The sequence below is a fragment of the Homarus americanus genome, unplaced genomic scaffold (genome assembly GCF_018991925.1).
Source record: "Homarus americanus isolate GMGI-L3 unplaced genomic scaffold, GMGI_Hamer_2.0 scaffold54742, whole genome shotgun sequence".
NCBI lineage: Eukaryota > Metazoa > Arthropoda > Malacostraca > Decapoda > Nephropidae > Homarus > Homarus americanus.
In genome coordinates, this window is record NW_024719778.1 from 71,117 (window position 1) to 91,146 (window position 20,030).

Here is a 20,030-nt window from a genome sequence, read left to right on the forward strand (position 1 = left end):
CTCCCCCCACTTTTTTTCTTAGCCTACTTTTTTTAATGTTGTTTGGACTAGTAAAGGAAGGAAGATGAGTAAATAGAAGAATAAAGAAGGGGAAACAGAAAATAGTTAGAGATAACAGGTGGGGGGGAGCGGAGTTTCATCATGCGTCTGGATGCGCAGTTTCAACGTTACCAGCCGACCTTACAGCTGCAGTGTATACTTAATCCTGTGGCTGACTGTACATGGAAAAAATATAACAGGAATGCATGGAGAAGATGACAACAATCGACACAGGGTGAATATGGACAGTGAAACAGACAGGAGGTTGACAAAAATAGACAGATTCATACATGCACAAATAGACAATATGGCAACTAACATGACAGACAGACAGCTGACTGACTGATTCACATTAGACAAACAGGCAGACACACGCCAACAACGGATAAGACAGACAGATTTGACGACACAAAGAGTACAGACGGGCTTACATTCAAACACCACGCAGACGAACAGACAGTTGGGATGGCAATAGACAGGACGGATAGACTTGAGACAGATTAGAAGGCACTTATAAACAAGAATTATAAACAAGAATAACACCAAATTGACCATAGCTGCGTCAGTTAGGGTAGGAGGTCTTACATCCACCAACGTAAAGAACATCGATGGTCGGTCAGTCATGTGAGATGGGCCTGAAACTGACTAACGTAGATGATGACTATGATGACTTAACACAGGTGATGACTTAAGCAGATGGTGACTAATCTAACCAGAATCAAGGTCACTTCTCTTCATAATATAATTTATCTTTGAATGATCATCGGTGATTCATAATATTTTTTTTTATGATTTTAACCTCTCCTTATAGCGAACATTTCTTTAACTAATTATTCTAACCTTTATTCTATTCCTTCTTATAGTATATTAGATACTGTAAGTATCACGACCACGACCATGATTATAACAACACGACTATGATTATAACAACCAAGACTATGATTATATCAACCACGACCATGATTATAACACCCACGACCATGATTATAACAACCATGACCATGATTATAACAACCATGACCATGATTATAACAACCACGACTATGATTATAACAACCATGACCATGATTATAACAACCACGACCATGATTATTATAAATAGCCACGACCATGATTATAACACAACCACGACTATAATTATAAATTAAACCACGACTATGATTATAGCAACCACGACTATGATTATAACATCCACGACCATGATTATAACAACCACGACCATGATTATAACAACCACGACCATGATTATAAAAACCACGACTATGATTATAACAACCACGACCATGATCATAACAACCACGACTATGGTTATAACAACCACGACCATGATTATAACAACCACGACTATGATTATAACAACCACGACCATGATTATAACAACCACGACCATGATTATAACACCTCCGAGCATGATTATAACACCTACGACCATGATTATAACAACCACGACCATTAATTAACCATTAATTAACCATTTTATTTACGCCGGAAAACGATGTTGCTGTACGCTGCCAGCCTTCCGGCAGTTGCAAGCTAGCCAAGCACGAGCGTTCGAACTTTCACGCTTTGGTAAACTGTACCACCGAACTCGCCACCGGGCACGAAGTGCCCACGATCACTTGTTGTTTACCTATTGCCGAGAACAGAGCTCTTCAAGGGGATGTTGTGTTTGTTTTATAACACGCTATATCTCCGTTATTTCTCGTCAGCGCAGAAAGTGTCAGAAGAAATTCGTCTTATTTTTGTTAGGTAATGTGGGTGTAAGGAATAAAATAACTGAATTCGAAACCTGGCTACTATCCTAAACTGGCCAGAATTTCACACAGGCCACCACGATTAGAATGAGTCAGGCCACCACGATTAGAATGAGTCAGGCCACCACTATTTGATTGAGTTATGTCACTACAATACTGAATTAGCCTGACCCATGATACCATATGCCCTGAGTACAATGAATTAGCCTACTTAAATAAAACAAACTAAATCCCTTCCATCCGAGTCGTAATCCTTTGAATATAATTTGATATATCCTATTATACATATATCAGTCTATATTATTACTGTTATAATGCCGGAATTTGGGTACACAGTATATCTCTCTCACACTCGTCGTTCCTTATATAAAGCTGTTCAGTATAATGGTCGTATCAGACACAAATTGCAGGTCGTTTCGTGCTCTCAAAGTAATTGAAATTTGCATAATATTGTAATAACAATATAATATAACCCAAGGTATCGCAATCTTATCTGAGTAATCTTACCCTTAACCAACCTAACCTAACCTAACCTAAGCCAACCCCTTACCCAACCTAATCTAAACTAACCCAACCCTTACCTTATCTAACCTAACCTGACCCCTACCTTACTTAACCTAAACTAACTTAACTCCTACTACTTTATTTAACCTAACGTAACGTAACGTAACGTAACCTAACCTAACCTATGCACAGTATTGTATAAGTGAAATATTTAAATATAACAGATATTATACATATTTATATTGTGTATAATTTACTGAGAGTCAGAGAACAACTTTACCTTACAGAATGAGTAGGTATTACAGGTGTTGACTGAGACACATGTGTTGGGCTGAGACATATGTGTTGGGCTGAGACACAGGTGTTGTGCTGAGACACATGTGTTGGGCAGAGACACAGACGTATAATGAGGCCCCGAGATATGCCTGAGGAAAACAAACGACAGAAGGACAGGCTGGCGAATGTTCGTCTGGCCTTGCTTTCATGATCATGCGTCCTGGTAAGATTTGGAAAGGCAAACCACGGGCGCTACTGTTTGCTCGTGCGGGCAGTAGTTCAACTTCCACCTAACTCGACACTCTATCACTGGACACTGACGTTGACTGGCGGTTCACCTGTGTAGACCTTTGAACAACACTGCTTCAGTCACTGGGTTCGAATCTTCTCAAATGATTCGGATTCGGTCAGACGAAAGAACCATGAAACACTCATAGTCAGGACATTGTTGGAGAGGGGGAGGGAGAAATGGAAGAGGAAGAGAGGGATAGATAAGGGGTGGGGAAAGGGATGAGAGAGAGGAATGAGGGATGGAAAAATGGAAGGAACGGGGGGAATGAGTGAGAGATGGGGAGAGGGAGGGGGGAAATAAAGGAAAAGGAGGAGAAATGAGCGAAAGAAGGAAAGGGGAGGGAGAAAGGGATGGGGGAAGGGAGCTAAGGAGAGCATGACAGTTATTTGGAGTTACGAAAAGGGATAAATTAAAGAAAGGAAAAGAGGAAACTAAGACAAAGACAGAGAGAGAGAGAGAGAGAGAGAGAGAGAGAGAATACGGGGGAGGAGTAGGCAACCGCTACTAATTGGCCTGGCATGAAGGCTATTGGCGCTGGCGTAACTCTCTCATAAACTGATTTATTTCTAAATCAAGTATGGTAATCACCGCCAATATTGTTTATATAATTGATTGCGCCAGCCACGGGGGAAATTAAGTGTTGGATTATCGCCACGGGGGTCCAACACTCACCTGGTATCCGGTCTCCGTTTACTGTGGTGATTACCCGGTTTCCCTTCTTTGTTTACAGCCACTCAAGGATGTAATATTACCTTGACTTTACTTTCTTCCTGATGACAAGTAATTTTATTCTTTAAATCTGTTTCATTGGGGGATATATATATATATACAGTAGCTTATGTCGAGTTCAGTTTAGAAGTTTTGTTTTATCATCTCTTGTTGACTCTCACGACTCACTCGTCTCGTTCAGCCAAAATAACTTCCTCTTAATGTCCGCTATCGACTGACATCTCACTCTGTGTTGATGACTGAGGGCAGCAATATCTTATGACATACAGGTGACGTCTCTTGTAGGTGTAGACCCATAAGTCTCCTCTTTAGTTATCGAATTAGTGCTTACTGGCCTGTCTTAGTTAATGGCTGTGAAAAACATTAGTAGTAGTAGTAGTAGTAGTAGTAGTAGTAGTAGTAGTAGTAGTAGTAGTAGTATCAACAGTAGCGGTAACAGTAACAGCAGGCGTTATACATAAGTTACAGAACCACTCTCTTAACTAGGCAGCTAAATAGTTCTATAATATTGAAGACTACAGGTGAGGTCTCGGTTGAGGCAGGTTAATGAGGCGACGACACCTATTGTCATGGAGTGAGTAGCGGAAGTGTGTGTGTGTGTGTGTGTGTGTGTGTGTGTGTGTGTTGTGCTCTGGGTGTATTTGGTTTTAACTCTTCTTCATTCTCTTAGTTTTTGCTTTCTCACAATTGATTTCCTTATTTTTCGTCTGTTTCTCTTTCTTTAGTTTCTCTTTCTCTGTTCTATTTCCTCACCGTAGTTCTTTTTTCTTAATGAATTGGTGAATTTATTAGTGAGCTCAAAAGAAACAGTATTTCCCATCGGACTCTTCAATGAGTAAACAACATGTGACAGTGTCATAGAGTACCCTGTATTTTTAGTTTAGTTACAGCCGTTTACAGTGTATGTAAGGATAACTAGTATCATATTTCCCGTTGGGTTTAATCAGTGTATGTAGCATCATTTTTACAGTGTATTTAAGGTACATTTGTAAATTTCTGAGAGAATTACGTAACATGACATGAAGGTATTTTGTTACGTGTATTTTACAGTGAAGTTTTACCTGGCGACATAATGTAAAAATAAAATCACGAATTCCAATGTTTTTTTCGCTTGTTAGGATTAAGACTCAGACTCTGTCATTATAACCTGACTTTCCTGGCTTTTGTACAAGTCTAGTTCGTGCAGACACACGCACATGTACTTACACACACGCGTAATTATGCAAACGCACGCACACGCACACATACACGCACACGCACGCACGCACGCACGCTGACACATAAACACGCACACACACACACACACACCTGTATATTTGCAGCCTTCCGGCTGCCATGCTCTTTCAATAAACAATTAATTATTTATTATTATTATTATTATTACACACACACACATACACACACACACACACACACACACACACACACACACACACACACACACACACATACTACAGTATATACTGTAAATGTTTAGTCATCAGCCGAACCACAACCACTTCAAACTCATAACCCTGCAGGCTGTGGTAGCTTAAACTCCTCCCCGGCACGGTAAAGCCTTACGTCTAATATCAGAAATAACTCTTTGAAGACGATGAGATAACTCCTTGATGACAATAGCTTTAAAGGGTTATAGGCTAATGGGTGCTTAAAAGATTAAAGCTAAAAATTATCCTCCTTAAGAGGTTAAATTTATCTTCCCTAAAGGGTCAAATCTAATATTCTCGTCTTTAATTAGGTTATTGTTTAAATTGTCATCCTAGAAATGCTAAAACGAAGATGAAATTCACATTCTCGTATTATACACAACTTGGGATAAACGCTTTGTACATATTAGTCTGCTGGTTCTCCTGGTGTGTGTGTGTGTGTGTGTGTGTGTGTGTATGTAAGCATGTTTTTTTTTTACGTCTCGGGTCGTGTTATTGTTGTTACTTGCTTGTTTCATCATCCATAGAATTTGCTCAGAGGAAGATTGGGGAGGCTGTTAATCTCCCTGTAGTGACGAGGGATCCAGACCCTTGTATTGCCTTATCATACGGCCGTTATTCCCAAATCTTCCACCACCATTGCTACCACCTCTATCACCACCACCACCACCACAACTGCTACTACTACCGCTACTACCACCATCATTACCACCCCAGCCATGAAACAGCTCCGTCATGGTGCCATTGAAGAGTCATGTATGGTAGCTGTGATTAATAGTCTTTACAAAAGCTTCAATACATTTTAATAAGCATTACATGTTTACAGGCACTCTTATCCTTCCCCCCTCACCAGTAGGTCGTCACTGGAGGTGGTGGTGGGTGTGGGATGGGGGGTGGGGGTGGGGGGTGGGGGGGGTGTTGTCGTCGCAGTGATATATTGAGGAATATTATCTGTTAAGGCAATATGTCAGATGTGTGTGTGTGTGTGTGTGTGTGTGTGTGTGTGTGTGTGTGTGTGTGTGTGTGTGTGTGTGTGTGTGTTACTGTATGTATGTGTGTGTTGGTATAACGTCGTCACTCTTACTAAAAAAACACGTCAAAGTTCTCCCGTATTATTCTTCCTGTCAACCTCTGAAGCATATACAATAACTTGTCCATCGTAAATGTGCTATAATTTTTACAACGGCGTGACTCTTTGTGGGGGCAAATTTGGTCTTGTGTGGAGGTGGTGTAGTACAGGTGACTCCTCCGACCTTCGGTATTTTAATGGTAAGAAAACTAGGTAATCTCTCCCACACTGTACGATGTGCAATTATTTCTTTTGTCTAAGAGCGGCGCTTGGCTGTAATTTTTCAGTTTTACGCTGGCTTAATTGGCGTTACGTTATATAAGCATTTACTTACACGCACAGTGTCTGGCACCAGCGCACACGCACACACACACACACACACACACACACACACACACACAGTTGGGAGCCTCACTCGGGTTTAGTACAAAGTCGAACGAACAAATATTATACAAATACTTCATTGTTCTCAAATATTCTTATGATAAATTTTCCTCTTAAATAAAGCAAAAACAAAAACAATAAAGTATCTACGTAATTCATATAAATACAAGTGAAAAAATAACCCATAATGTGGTATCCAAATTACTATTAGACTTTAACAAATAACTGGCTTTGTGTCACTCAACTATGAAATAATATTAATAAATAACATTTTTTATTTTTTTATTTCATTATGTATAACAGGAAATTACGTACAAGAGTAAAACATCACCGCGTAGCTAAACAATAACATTCCATAACGGGTCAAGTTTTCTGTTCAGAAGGCAACCATGATAACTTACATAAAATTGAATATTTTGTCTCTATTACATGGCATCAATAACACAATATATACAAAAGGAAAATTTAATCGGAAATTGCAAAAAAAAGTAAAAATGAAACAAAAAAATAGGTATTACATTTTTACAAACCAACCAACTCTTATGGTTTAAAAATGAACGAAAAAATATTCACAGTGCGGGAATGTTTTTTTAATATTACGTGACAACAATGTATAATTGATTGTGTGTGTGTGTGTGTGTGTGTGTGTGTGTGTGTGTGTGTGTGTGCGTGTAGGGGAAGAAGGAATTAGACGGTCATTGGTGAAGGTGGGCAGCCCGGGCCAGGACGGGGTTTGAAAGGGTTGAAATCAGACATTCATGGCATTGTGTATTGGTGCGTCCGGCCTAACTTGTTGACTCACTCTCTGTAATGGTGGGAGACCAGCCCACCTGCACCACCACCACTACTACTACTAGCATTACCACCAGTACCACGATCTTGATCCTGTATCACCACCCAGCCCACCTGTACCATCACCACTACCACCACCATCACTACTACTACCACCACCACCATCACTACTACTACCACCACCATCACTACTACTACCACCACCATCACTACTACTACCACCACCATCACTACTACCACCACCATCACTACTACTACACCATCACTACTACTACCACCACCACCATCACTACTACTACCACCACCATCACTACTACTACCACCACCATCACTACTACTACCACCACCATCACTACGACTACCACCACCATCACTACTACTACTACCACCGCCACTACTACCATTAATTTACATCCACAACACACCACCACTACCACGACGACGACCACCACCACCACCACCACACCACCACTCGTCTCATGTCTTCAGCGGAACAAAACGCGACTGTCCAACTTCTTGTCCCTCTTCAGTACCTCGAGCCAGAAGACAACACAGAGACTGTCCAAGGTCGTTATGGTGCCGATTTGGTTTCCAGGTTAGTACAGAGTCTCCCAGGGTTGCTTAGAGTCTCCCAGGGTTGTTTAGAGTCTCCCAGGGTTGCTTAGAGTCTCCCAGGGTTGTTTAGAGTCTCCATAGGCTGTTTAGAGTCCCCCCAGGGCTGTCTAGAGTCTCCCAGGGTTGCTTAGAGTCTCCCAGGGATGCTTAGAGTCTCCCAGGGTTGCTTAGAGTCTCCCAGGGTTGTTTAGAGTCTCCACAGGCTGTTTAGAGTCCCCTTTTAGGTTCCCAGGACTAGGAGTCTAGAGTCTCCTCCAGAGTCTGTCTCCCAGGGTTAGAGTCTCCCAGGGTTGTTTAGAGTCTCTATAGGCGGTTTAGAGTCCCCCAGGGCTGTCTAGAGTCTCCCAGGGTTGTCTAGAGTCTCCATAGGCTGTTTAGAGTCCCCTAGGGCTGTCTAGAGTCTCCCAGGGTTGTTTAGAGTCTCTATAGGCTGTTTAGAGTCCCCCCAGGGCTGTCTAGAGTCTCCCAGGATTGTCTAGAGTCTCCCAGGGTTATCTAAGAGTTCCCCAGGGTCGTCTAGAGTCTGTCAGGGTCAAGCAGAATTTCTAAGGGTTGTTCATGGCCACTGTGGCGTCAGACCAGTAGCACCCAGTAGCCTCCCAGGGTGGCGGCCTGTACAGCATGTGGCGGTGGTCAGACGGGGCGTTAAAACCCCTTTCCTCTCCACTATGACGTCCCTCTACCCTTCCCAGCCGGACACATTTCCTTCCCCGCCACCGTTTATCACATTCGTTCTGCACCTCGGGTTTTATGTCTCTCTGTTGAGGGCCGCAGAGGCACTCGTCTCCCGCCGCATTGTTGTTCTTTTATGAAAGGGGTCGTCGTTGTCGTCGTCGTCGTAGTGGTGGTACTTGGCATAAAGAAGCTGGGTGAAGGGGAGGCGACGGAGATCTGGGTTATGTCGTTTGTGTGTCTTCAGAAAACGACCGTGGAACTCGACCCACTCACTCTCTTGACTCTTGAGGGTCTGTCGTGTCAAGAGCAGCAAAGGAGGGACTCATTCTTACTGGGACCAACACAACACTTATGGTGCGTTGTGTGATCCTTTACTTTTATAACTTTTATTATTACTGTCATTAGTATGGGATTTAACTATTTTATTAATACATGAATAAATAAATAAATAAATAAATAAATATATATATATATATATATACAGTATATGTATATACAGTATATATATATATATATATATATATATATATATATATATATATATATATATATATATATATATATATATATATATATATATATATATATATATATAATATAAGAGATATTGTGGTGCCATATGTGGTAATGGTAACTCCTCAACCCGTGTGACCACCACCTCCTCCTCCCGCAGGACCAAATGGAAGCGCCAGACGGCCGTAGGTCTGGAATTACTGGCGGAGGCTGGTAACTACGCCGCCCTACAGAGGCTTTACGGGCAGCACTACTGGCCACCCACACCCTCCCTCGCAGCCCACCTCACGCCCACCCTCCCTGCAGGTAAGACCACGCCCACAATGCCTTTATATAAGACGACACCCACCCTCCCTGTAAGTAAGACATCTAAATGTGTGTTTAATGATCAAATAATTAAAGGAAAGACTCGAGGACAGAGTTAAGCAGTATCTGGACGAGGAACTTGCAAAGATTATATGATGGGCACTGATCAAGGTGTTCTGGAACGCTATGTTTGAGACGGTGTAGGAGGGACAGAACAACAGCGACTGCCAGTGTTGTAGAGAAAGAGACACACAAGGAGGAGCAAGAAGAGCAATATATGTAGCTGGAGCAGGAGTCGTAAAGGCCCGTAGGTCAGATTCTCCCTGTGTGTGGTAAGTGTGTGTTGTAGAGGTCAGTTCGATGCCTGTAGTTCGTGGCCTTTTTTATTCATTCTACTGACGAAGGTGTTCTTGTGTTACAGGTGTGGAGGCCTACTACAGACACGTCGCTGCCGCCCTCTCCCAGCGCACCACCGTCCCACCTCGTCCCTTCCTCCCTCATGCCCTTTCCCAGGCCTCTCCTCTTTCCTCCCTCTCCCAGGCACACCTTTCCTCCCTCTCCTCTCATTACTACTCTACCCTCACCTCCTCCCTCTCACCTACAGCCTCCACATTGCCCCAGCCGCCGTCGTCTCCGCCAGCTTCCACTGCTTCACCCACACAGTCTTCCGCCCCGAGCCCGACCAGTCCATCCACTCCGCCCTCTCCGCCCTCCCACCACGAGCGACAACAGCCCTGAACTACCCCTCAGTCCCAGGGAACAACCTTTTAAGGGTATATTCTATGAACTAAGTGGAGCAACGACTCTGGTTAGATGCCCCAGATCTTGGAGTAAACACCCCAGCCTGATCTATGACGTCAGCAGCCCGCTAGTACGATAGAAAACGTAATAAATATTGATACTACTAACAATAAACAGTGAACTCGTTATTATTTTTATTAGTTAAGGAGAATTCGTTACGGAAAAATGCACAATCTTAGTAGGAAGTTACTCGTCTTAGTGACTTGTTTCACACATTCACTCGTTGTTGGAACTCTCTAAGGTAGTTCATGAGATAAACTCGTATATGTGTATTGTTTGTTTGTTTTGGTTCAACGTCTCCAAGCAACAAACACTAACAAACACTGATGATGTTCGCCTGTTTTTTATTTCCAAGTGACTTCTTAAATGAAATAGTGGAAGACACGTTGGAGCAAGGCATTTCTGCTCATAGATGTCTAAAATAGTTCAGACATCATCAACACAAGAGACAATGGAACCAGACGTTAATTCTGCTTGTTATTTTTTACTCTTCGTAGATATCTAAAGGAGTTCAGACATTATCCCTGAATGATACAATGGCACCAAAATATGTCTGCTTTTGAAATATAAGCAAATGTCTAAAACTTACTAAAAAGTTTTAGAAGAAAAACAAAGACAAACTGAAAATTACAAACCTAAAAGACTAAACTTGAATGAAAAGAAAAATCATCAAAACTGCAATAGAGTTTATAAGAAAAATTTGAATTGTAATTGAGTGAATAGATAAATGGTTTCATAGTTGGAATGCTTTTTGTGATAGTGAAGCGAGATGATAGAGATAATGAGTATAGTTCTAATGATCATTATTATTATTTACCTTATTTGTATTGTGAATAAGGTGTTAGTTGGTTATGAAGACTCAATGCAAATTATTATTACTACTATTATTACTACTACTACTACTACGTGTGTTTACGCCAAAGCACTGTTTGTATGGAGGAGAGAGAGAGAGAGAGAGAGAGAGAGAGAGAGAGAGAGAGAGAGAGAGCACGTATGAGTGATTTATGGGTGAGTGCATACGTATATAGTGAGGATGTAAAGTCAACAACAACAAATTTCTGCATCTTTATGGTATTATACAATATGACACACAGGACATAGAGTTCTGAACAACACTCATTTATGCGGGTGATTCCTGTTTTTTTCTCTGTAATCAATATTTGCGATATAAAACACACATCATACTGGCTCTATAATGCATCACACAACCAGAAATACCAACGTTACCAAATTAACACGGCCTCAGTCAGTGGTCGTTGCAGAAGCCATCAGAACCAAGGGGTGTAGAATTTTGTTTTGCTGACTCTACATGTGTACGTTTTTGAGTGCGTTGGTGAATGTGTATATAATTTGGACGTGTGGCTATGTTTGAGTGCGTTATTGTACATTAAGTACGTTCCTGTGTGTCCATGGCTGAGTGTGTTTGTGTACTTAAATGCGTTCGTATACGTTTGAGTGCGTTGATTTACGTTGATTGCGTCTGTATACTCAGTATACTCTACCTGTATGCTTGAATGCCTCCGGGATTGTGTATTTTTAAGAGAGTTCTTGACTGTTCATTATTGCGTTAGTTATACTTGTGTGAACGAATTATCAAACGTGCTTGAACGCTCTCATGTGTGTGTGTGTGTGTGTGTGTGTGTGTGTGTGTGTGTGTGTGTGTGTGTGTGTGTATATGTATGTGTGTGTGTGTGTATTATTTAGCCCTGACTGAAGTGTTTTAACTAAATCCCTCAAACTCCATTGTCATACCTCTCCAGCCCCACTACACACCTGTCAGTCGGGGTAGGGGGTCAGGGGGGGGGGTTATGGGAGGTAAAGGCCAGTGTATGCAAATAGTGTCACAATTTTAATGGTTCAATACATAGATAAAATGTGTTAAAAATAAAGGTGTTGTTTTTATTACCCTGTGATTTATTAAGTAGGTGAATATAATGGTTAAGTGAGACAGATAGACAGACAGACAGACAGACAGACAGACAGACAGATAGACAGATAGATACAGAGGGACGTTGTTATGCACTTGAATATTGCATACATAGAGATATACTGTACATGCATGCAGATAAACGGAGATATACAGGTACGAGAGAGAGAGAGAGAGAGAGAGAGAAACAACAACAATAACCTGTCAACTCTCTCCCACAACTCGAGAAAAAACAAAAGATAATCAACCCGAAAAATGCAATTGCTATTAGACTCCACAAACAGCAAATACCGTCTATTGTTTTCAGATTTTATTTGATTTTAAATGTTTTTTTTTTCTGTTGAAGGTGAAGGGAAGTGGAGATGAGGAAGGGAAGTGAGTGAGGATGTGTGGGGGAAATGGGTGAGGAAAGTAGGTGAGGGTTAAGGGTTGAGGGAGTGGGTAAGAGGGAAGTGGATGAGGAGAGTTCACCCATTAAAGACTTCTATTTCAGGGAGCCTTTGTTTTTTGGGAGAAAAGAAACCATAACTCAGGAGAGTTTCCCCAGTAACCCGCCCTTTGGCCTAGGTGGGTGGTGCACCGCTAATGCGAGTGGCAGGGAAAAAAAATAAGAGGAAATTTTGGGACAGAATTAGGGAAAAACTGTGGTAAAATGAACACAATTTAGGGTGGGTTTGTGGGAAGGTTTGTTCCTCAGGTGGCGAATGTGTCTGAGTTATTATTATTATTATTATTATTATTATTATTATTTTTATTATTATTATTATTATCATCGTCTTTGTATACACGAATTCTTTTTTATTTTTTGCTTGCTCTCTTTTCATCGGTTATTTACTTTATCTTTATTGTCTCTGGTTGTAAATAACACACACACACACACACACACACACACACACACACACACACACACACACACCACACGTCAGTGAAGTTGTCAAATCCTCCAGTTTCCGTCTCCACCTCCTCCGCCGACTCAAGTCCCTCGGAGTTCCCGCACACGAGCTCCTCAGTGTATACACAACATTCATACTTCCCAAGCTCACCTATGCCTCCCCCACCTGGTCTTCCTCCCTAAATGCCACACAACGTAAACACCTAGAAAAAGTGCAAAAGAGGGCATGCAAGATTATTCTCTCCCCTTCCTACTCCACATATCAAGAAGCGCTCAACACACTGACCCTTTCGACTCTCACTGACCATCACCACGGCCTCATCTGCAAATTTGGTAAGAAGCTTCTACACCATCCCCGACACCGGCCCCTACTACCACCTGAGATCCCCTGTCCGAGAATTGCTGTTCGACACCACAACCGCATCCAGCCCATACGTGCACGAACTGATCGCTATAAGAACAGCCCAGTCCCAACCATTGTAAAAATTATCAATAACATGTAATAAATCAGTGTATTCACTCCCAGTAAACACTGCTCCCTACACTGTCACTATGTTGAAATGAACTGTAGTTTGAGCTGATCCCCATCTAAGTTACTATATGTCTTATTTGTGTCACTTATGTCACTTGTATATTATTTGTAATTCGTAACCCATTCCCCAAATATGTAACTGTATATTTTCAGCCTTCTGGCTGCCAAGCTCTTCAATAAACCGTTAATTATTATTATTATTATTATTACTTATCAATAACAAATCCTGCACACCAGTCAATAACTTATTCTTTATCCTAAACCACCCAAGTAATCACCCTCCAATCCACCTAACCTCATCTACACACTTTTATCCATCTACCCACCAGCCCACTTACCCACCAACTCACTCACCTATCCAACCACCTATCCACACATTCACACCAGCACCACTTCGATTATGAAAGAAAATAAAACCAAAGCAAAAACAAGAAGTGTTACCAATTCTGAAGTATGACCTCCAAAACATTACCTTTCCCAGACCACGACAATCAAAGATGTCAACCCCCAATCCTCGGTCTCTGATTGGTCGATTCCGTCAACCAACCCCCCTCCTATCCCTCCCACCCAATCATTACTTCGCATACATTACAAAGACAAACGAGAGGCAATCACCGATGATTTTAACGCCACCGGTATTGTTCACCGGGCGCTCGTTCGCCAGGGGTGTGCAATCATCTTGGCGACCTTGGTGGAAGGATTCGTGTTATTATGTTTGATTAATTTTCTCGTATGTTTTCTTCCCCGTTTTCTGTTGGGGATTATCCTAATGTAATTTCAGGGTAAACTTAAGGGGTTTGTTAGTCAATTGTTGTGAGGATTTTGAGAAATGGACTGTTGTAGCGGGTCGAGTGTTAGGTGTTGAGACAGAGCGAGAGAGAGAGAGAGAGAGAGAGAGAGAGAGAGAGAGAGAGAGAGAGAGTTATATTTTCACAAAACGTGCGAGACCTGTTATTTACCAACTCTTGCGACGACTGACCTGTTTATTTTTACGTGATAGAACTTTACTACAATTGTATTACCACACATTTTTTTCTAACGCGTGCACACACACACACACACACACACACACACACACACACACACACACACTGCCCCTACTTATCAATAACAAATCCTGCACACCAGTCAATAACTTATTCTTTATCCTAAACCACCCAAGTAATCACCCTCCAATCCACCTAACCTACTCATCTACACACTTTTATCCATCTACCCACCAGCCCACTTACCCACCAACTCACTCACCTATCCAACCACCCATCCACACATTCACACCAGCACCACTTCGATTATGAAAGAAAATAAAACCAAAGCAAAAACAAGAAGTGTTACCAATTCTGTTACTTGTATATTATTTGTAATTCGTAACCCATTCCCCAAATATGTAACTGTAAATTTTCAGCCTTCTGGCTGCCAAGCTCTTTCAATAAACCGTTAATTATTATTATTATTATTATTTACACACACACACACACACTACTTTGCTGTGTCTCGGAATCACGTACAACGACCATGCAGCTATGATACAATGACATGAGTTATTAAAGATGTCACCTTCGTTGGTGAACTTTGAGGTGACTCGAGAGGCCGATACGGGACCGGCAGGGTCGTCCACAGATGTTGCACGTGTGGAGGGTTACATCACACACACACACACACACACACACACACACACACACACACACACACACACACTCTGATAGGTGTTTCACTGCCCAAGAAATGCATTCACACGCAAATTATAATGCTCTCATAAGCTTGGAAAAAGAAGAAACAGTAGAAAAATGGTCCCAAGGTAACACTATGTATTAGGTAGAGCTAGTAAAGCAAGGTAATACTAGTAGGAGCAAGGTAACACTGGTACAAGCAACGTAACACAAGTAGAAGCAAGGTAACACCGAGAGAAGCAAGGTAACACTGGTAGAAACAAGGTAACACTAGTAGAAGCAAAGTAGCACTAGTCGAAACAAGGTAACACTGGTAGAAGCAAAGTAACACTGGTAGAAGTAAGGTAACTCTAGTAGAAGCAAGGTAACACTAGTAGAAGCAAGGTAACACTAGCAGAAACAAGGTAACACTAGTAGAAGCAAGGTAGAACTAGTAGAAGCAAAGTAACACTGGTAGAAGCAAGGTAACACTGGTAGAAGCAAGGTAACACTAATAGAAGCAAGATAAAACTGGAGAAGCAAGGTAACACTAGTAGAAGCAAGATAACACTGGAGAAGCAAGGTAACACTAGTCGAAACAAGGTAACACTAGCAGAAGCAAGGTAACACCAGTAGAAGCAAAGTAACACTGGTAGAAACAAGGTGACACTGGTAGAAGCAAAGTAACACTGGTAGGAGCAAGGTAACACTGGTAGAAGCAAGGTAACACTAATAGAAGCAAGGTAACACTAGCAGAAACAAGGTAACACTAGTAGAAGCAAGGTAGAACTAGTAGAAGCAAAGTAACACTGGTAGAAGCAAGGTAACACTGGTAGAAGCAAGGTAACACTAGCAGAAGCAAGGTAACACTAGTAGAAGCAAGGTAGAACTAGTAGAAACAAGGTAACACTGGAGAAGCAAGGTAACACTAGTCGAAACAAGGTAACACTAGCAGAAGCAAGGTAACACCAGTAGAAGCAAAGTAACACTGGTAGAAACAAGGTAACACTGGTAGAAGCAAAGTAACACTGGTAGAAGTAAGGTAACTCTAGTAGAAGCAAGGTAACACTAGTAGAAGCAAGGTAACACTAGCAGAAACAAGGTAACACTAGTAGAAGCAAGGTAGAACTAGTAGAAGCAAAGTAACACTGGTAGAAGCAAGGTAACACTGGTAGAAGCAAAGTAACACTGGTAGGAGCAAGGTAACACTGGTAGAAGCAAGGTAACACTAGTAGAAGCAAGAACATAACATAAGAACATAAGAAAATATGGAGTCTGCAATAGGCCGGTTGACTGTGCATGGCAGCTCCTGTCGAGAGTTACTACCACTCTCTATCATCCATGAATCTATCTAGCCTCCTTTTAAAACTTCCCAGCGTTCCAGCACTTACTACAAAGTTACTAAGCTTGTTCCACTCGTCTACCACCTTATTTGTGAACCAGTTCCTTCCTATCTCCCCCTAATCCTGACTTATCCAACTTAAATCCGTTGTTACGAGTCCTATCCTGCTCGGATATTATAAGAACTCTATCTATATCTCCTTTATTGATTCCTTTCAACCACTTAAAAACATCTATCATATCTCCCCGCACTCTTCGTCTTTCTAGGGAATGCAAGTTTAGTTTCTTTAATCTATCTTGATATGGAAGGTTTCTAAGTCCCGGAATCATTTTCGTCATTCTTCACTGCACCGGCTCCAGTGAATTGATATCCATTCTATAATAAGGGCACCAGAATTTAACAGCATAATCGAGGTGCGGCCTGACTAGCGCAAGATATAGTTGCAATATGACCTCAGCACTCTTATTACTTACACTTCTAGATATAAAACCGAATACTCTGTTTGCCTTATTTCGAACCTTAACGCACTGTTTTCTAGGCCGTAGGTCCGGGCTTACTAATACCCCTAAGTTTCTTTCACAAGTTGACTTCTCTAGGTTGATGCTGTTAAGGCTGTATACATTGTCAGCATTTATTCTTCCAATATTAAGTGCGCTGCTCTTGCTGGTGTTGAATTTCATTTGCCATTTTCTGACCACTCCTGTAGTTTATTTAAATCCTCCTGTAGTGCATTTGCATCCTGCCCTGAATTAATCTGCCGCCCTATTTTGGTGTCATCCGCAAACTTGCTTATGTCACTGCTGATCCCAGTATCTAGATCGTTTATGTAGATTATGAACAAGAGTGGGCCCAGTACTGACCCCTGGGGAACCCCACTGGTTACACAGCCCCACTCAGATTTAACACCATCTACGCTGACCCTCTGCGTTCTATCGGTGAGCCATAATTTTATCCAATTTACAACTTTCCCCTCGATACTATGAGCCTTAATTTTTCTCAGAAGCCTCTGATGCGGTACTCTGTCAAACGCTTTGCTAAAGTCTAAGTAAATAACATCGTAATTTTCGTCATTATCTACTACCTCGGAGACTTTCCTAAAAAACGTCAGCAGATTTGTTAGACAAGATTTTCCCTTTGTAAACCCATGTTGAGAGTCGTAGATTAATTTATTTTTCTCTAAATGCGATCGGATGCTATTTGCTATAATTTCAAGAAATTTCCCCACTACTGACGTCAAACTAACTGGCCGGTAATTTTGAATATGGGTACTACATTTGCCTGTTTCCACAAGTCTGGCACAACTTCCGTGTCAAATGATTTTGTAAATAAATTTAGGAGGGGTCCGCTAATCTGTTCCTTACACTCTTTCAAAACTCGAGGGAAAATTTCATCCAGCCCTGGGGATTTTGTCTTCTTTCTCTTTTCTGATAGTGATATTCTTTAATTTCTCTTCTTCATTTCCCTTAAATATCAGTTCCACTTCTGGTATTTCCTCGTGAATTTATTCTGTGAAAACTGATAAGAAGTAGCTGTTTAATGCTTTGCTTATTTTCTCACTATCATCGACCACTTCCCCTCTCCCTGACTTTAAAGGTCCCACTTTGTCCTTGACCTTTGTCCTATATACCTGGAAAAATCCCTTGGGATTCGCCTTGGATTCTCTTGCTATCCTGATTTCGTAGTCTCTCTTTGCCTTCCTTACATTTTTCTTAACATTCCTAGATAGTTCATTATACCTATTTCTAAGATGCTTCTCTCCTCCCTTTAATTGCTTATAAATTCCATTCTTTATTCCTATGTCATGTTCAAGTTTTTTGGTAACACTATGTAACAGCTAGAGCCAATAGACACAGTACCAAAGTAAGGATATTAGAGTCTCTATCGCCTTGAGTAATCTCTCTCTCTCTCTCTCTCTCTCTCTCTCTCTCTCTCTCTCTCTCTCTCTCTGTGTTAGAACGATTAATCTCATTCTTTTTTTAATCTCTCACTTTTTTATCTCTCCCTCTATTTCTCTCAATTTCTATCTCTCTATCGCATCCAATGAAGAAGTGAGAAGGAAAAGGAAGAGAAAAGTAGAAAATAGGCAAAAGAGTAGGATGAGAGAGAGAGAGAGAGAGAGAGAGAGAGAGAGAGAGACCAACAAACTATCTGAATACCTGCATATCCTAAATTTTCATGATAATAAACAAACACAACAGTAATATGGTTTTTGTTGTTTAATGGTCTACTACTACTACTACTACAACATGTACAACAACTACAACAATTACAGCAGCAACAACAACAACAACAACAACAACTCATGCTAAGACATCATAATAAACAAAAATAATAACAACAATAACATGAAATTAACACCATATCCAAACACATTAAAACACCCGAACGTCAAATCCTCTCTCTTTCTCTCTCTCTCTCTCGTCTAAGCCGTAGTCGGGGCCAGAGCCAAGAGACGGGACGCGTGGGCCTAATGACTCTCTGCCCGCCTCATTGGCCGAGAGCGCTAATTGCCAACTATCATTAATTACCAGCCAGTTTGGACGGGGGTGAGGGGGGGTGGGGGCAATATGGGAACGACTGAAGAGGTTTCCGAGCACGCTAACTTGCCTTACTGCGCCTCTAACGCCTCGCTGCGCCTCTAATTTGCCAATTGCGCCTCTATCTTGCTTTACTTAACTTGCTTTACTGCGTCTCTTGTTTCTTGTGCCTCATACTTGATTTCTGGGACTGTTTGTTGACATCGTATAAAGCCAATTGGTGTGAATCTCTCGTGTTACATCACTGATTGGTCTGGTTAGGTTAGGTTAGGTTAGGTTAGGTTTGCAGGAAATGTTTGTGTGTGTGTGTGTTGTGGTTTAGTGGTGACAAGTGATCTCGGGCACTTTCGTGCCCAGTGAAAGTTTGAACGCTCGTGCTTGGCTAGTGTACAACGAATGAGGGTGCGCAAAGTCCGTAGACTTGCATCGTTTTCCATCGTAAATAAAATGGTTAATTAATGCCTTCCTAAAGAAACCATCGACATGGGACCAGGTTTGTTCCACTCTACGAATTTTTTGCGATTTTTCCACCAAGTTTGATGGAAAACGATTGTGCCGTTTCGGCTGCCCAGAACAGGCAGACAGACAGACAGACAAATAGACAGACACACTCCTAGTCCTATAGTATATTAGATTCAATGTGGGTGCACACACACACACACACACAAACCACACCAGCCATGCATTTGCAAACCGCAGTGTTGCCATCAACATAAAACACCTGGAGAAACATTACCAGATAATAATGTCTACCCATTAATTCTATTGCAGACTTTGTTACCAGAAAAAATCATCACCCTTTTTCACTAAATAGATAAAAACATGACCAGTTCCAGACCACCACTCTTAACGACTCTCTGGCGACACTGTTACCGGAGTGGGGTTGTTACCATCGAAAAAAATTATAAACAAACCCAACGGTCATCGAGACAACATCATTACCAGATCGACATATAGGAATAACTGCCTGTGACA

General features: G+C 41.5%; 1 protein-coding gene across 1 annotated transcript in view; it reads left to right on the forward strand.

Annotated features, from left to right (window-relative positions):
- The window catches only part of LOC121860289 (homeobox protein B-H1-like), a 61,383-nt gene extending 49,529 nt beyond the window's left edge, over window positions 1–11,854 (forward strand). Inside the window, exons 3-4 of the mRNA XM_042357364.1 lie at window positions 9,230–9,375; window positions 9,797–11,854. Coding sequence (XP_042213298.1) covers window positions 9,230–9,375; window positions 9,797–10,113 — 463 coding nt within the window. The 3' untranslated portion in view covers window positions 10,114–11,854. The remainder of the gene's footprint in view (window positions 1–9,229; window positions 9,376–9,796) is intronic.
- The last annotated feature ends 8,176 nt before the right edge of the window (window positions 11,855–20,030 follow it).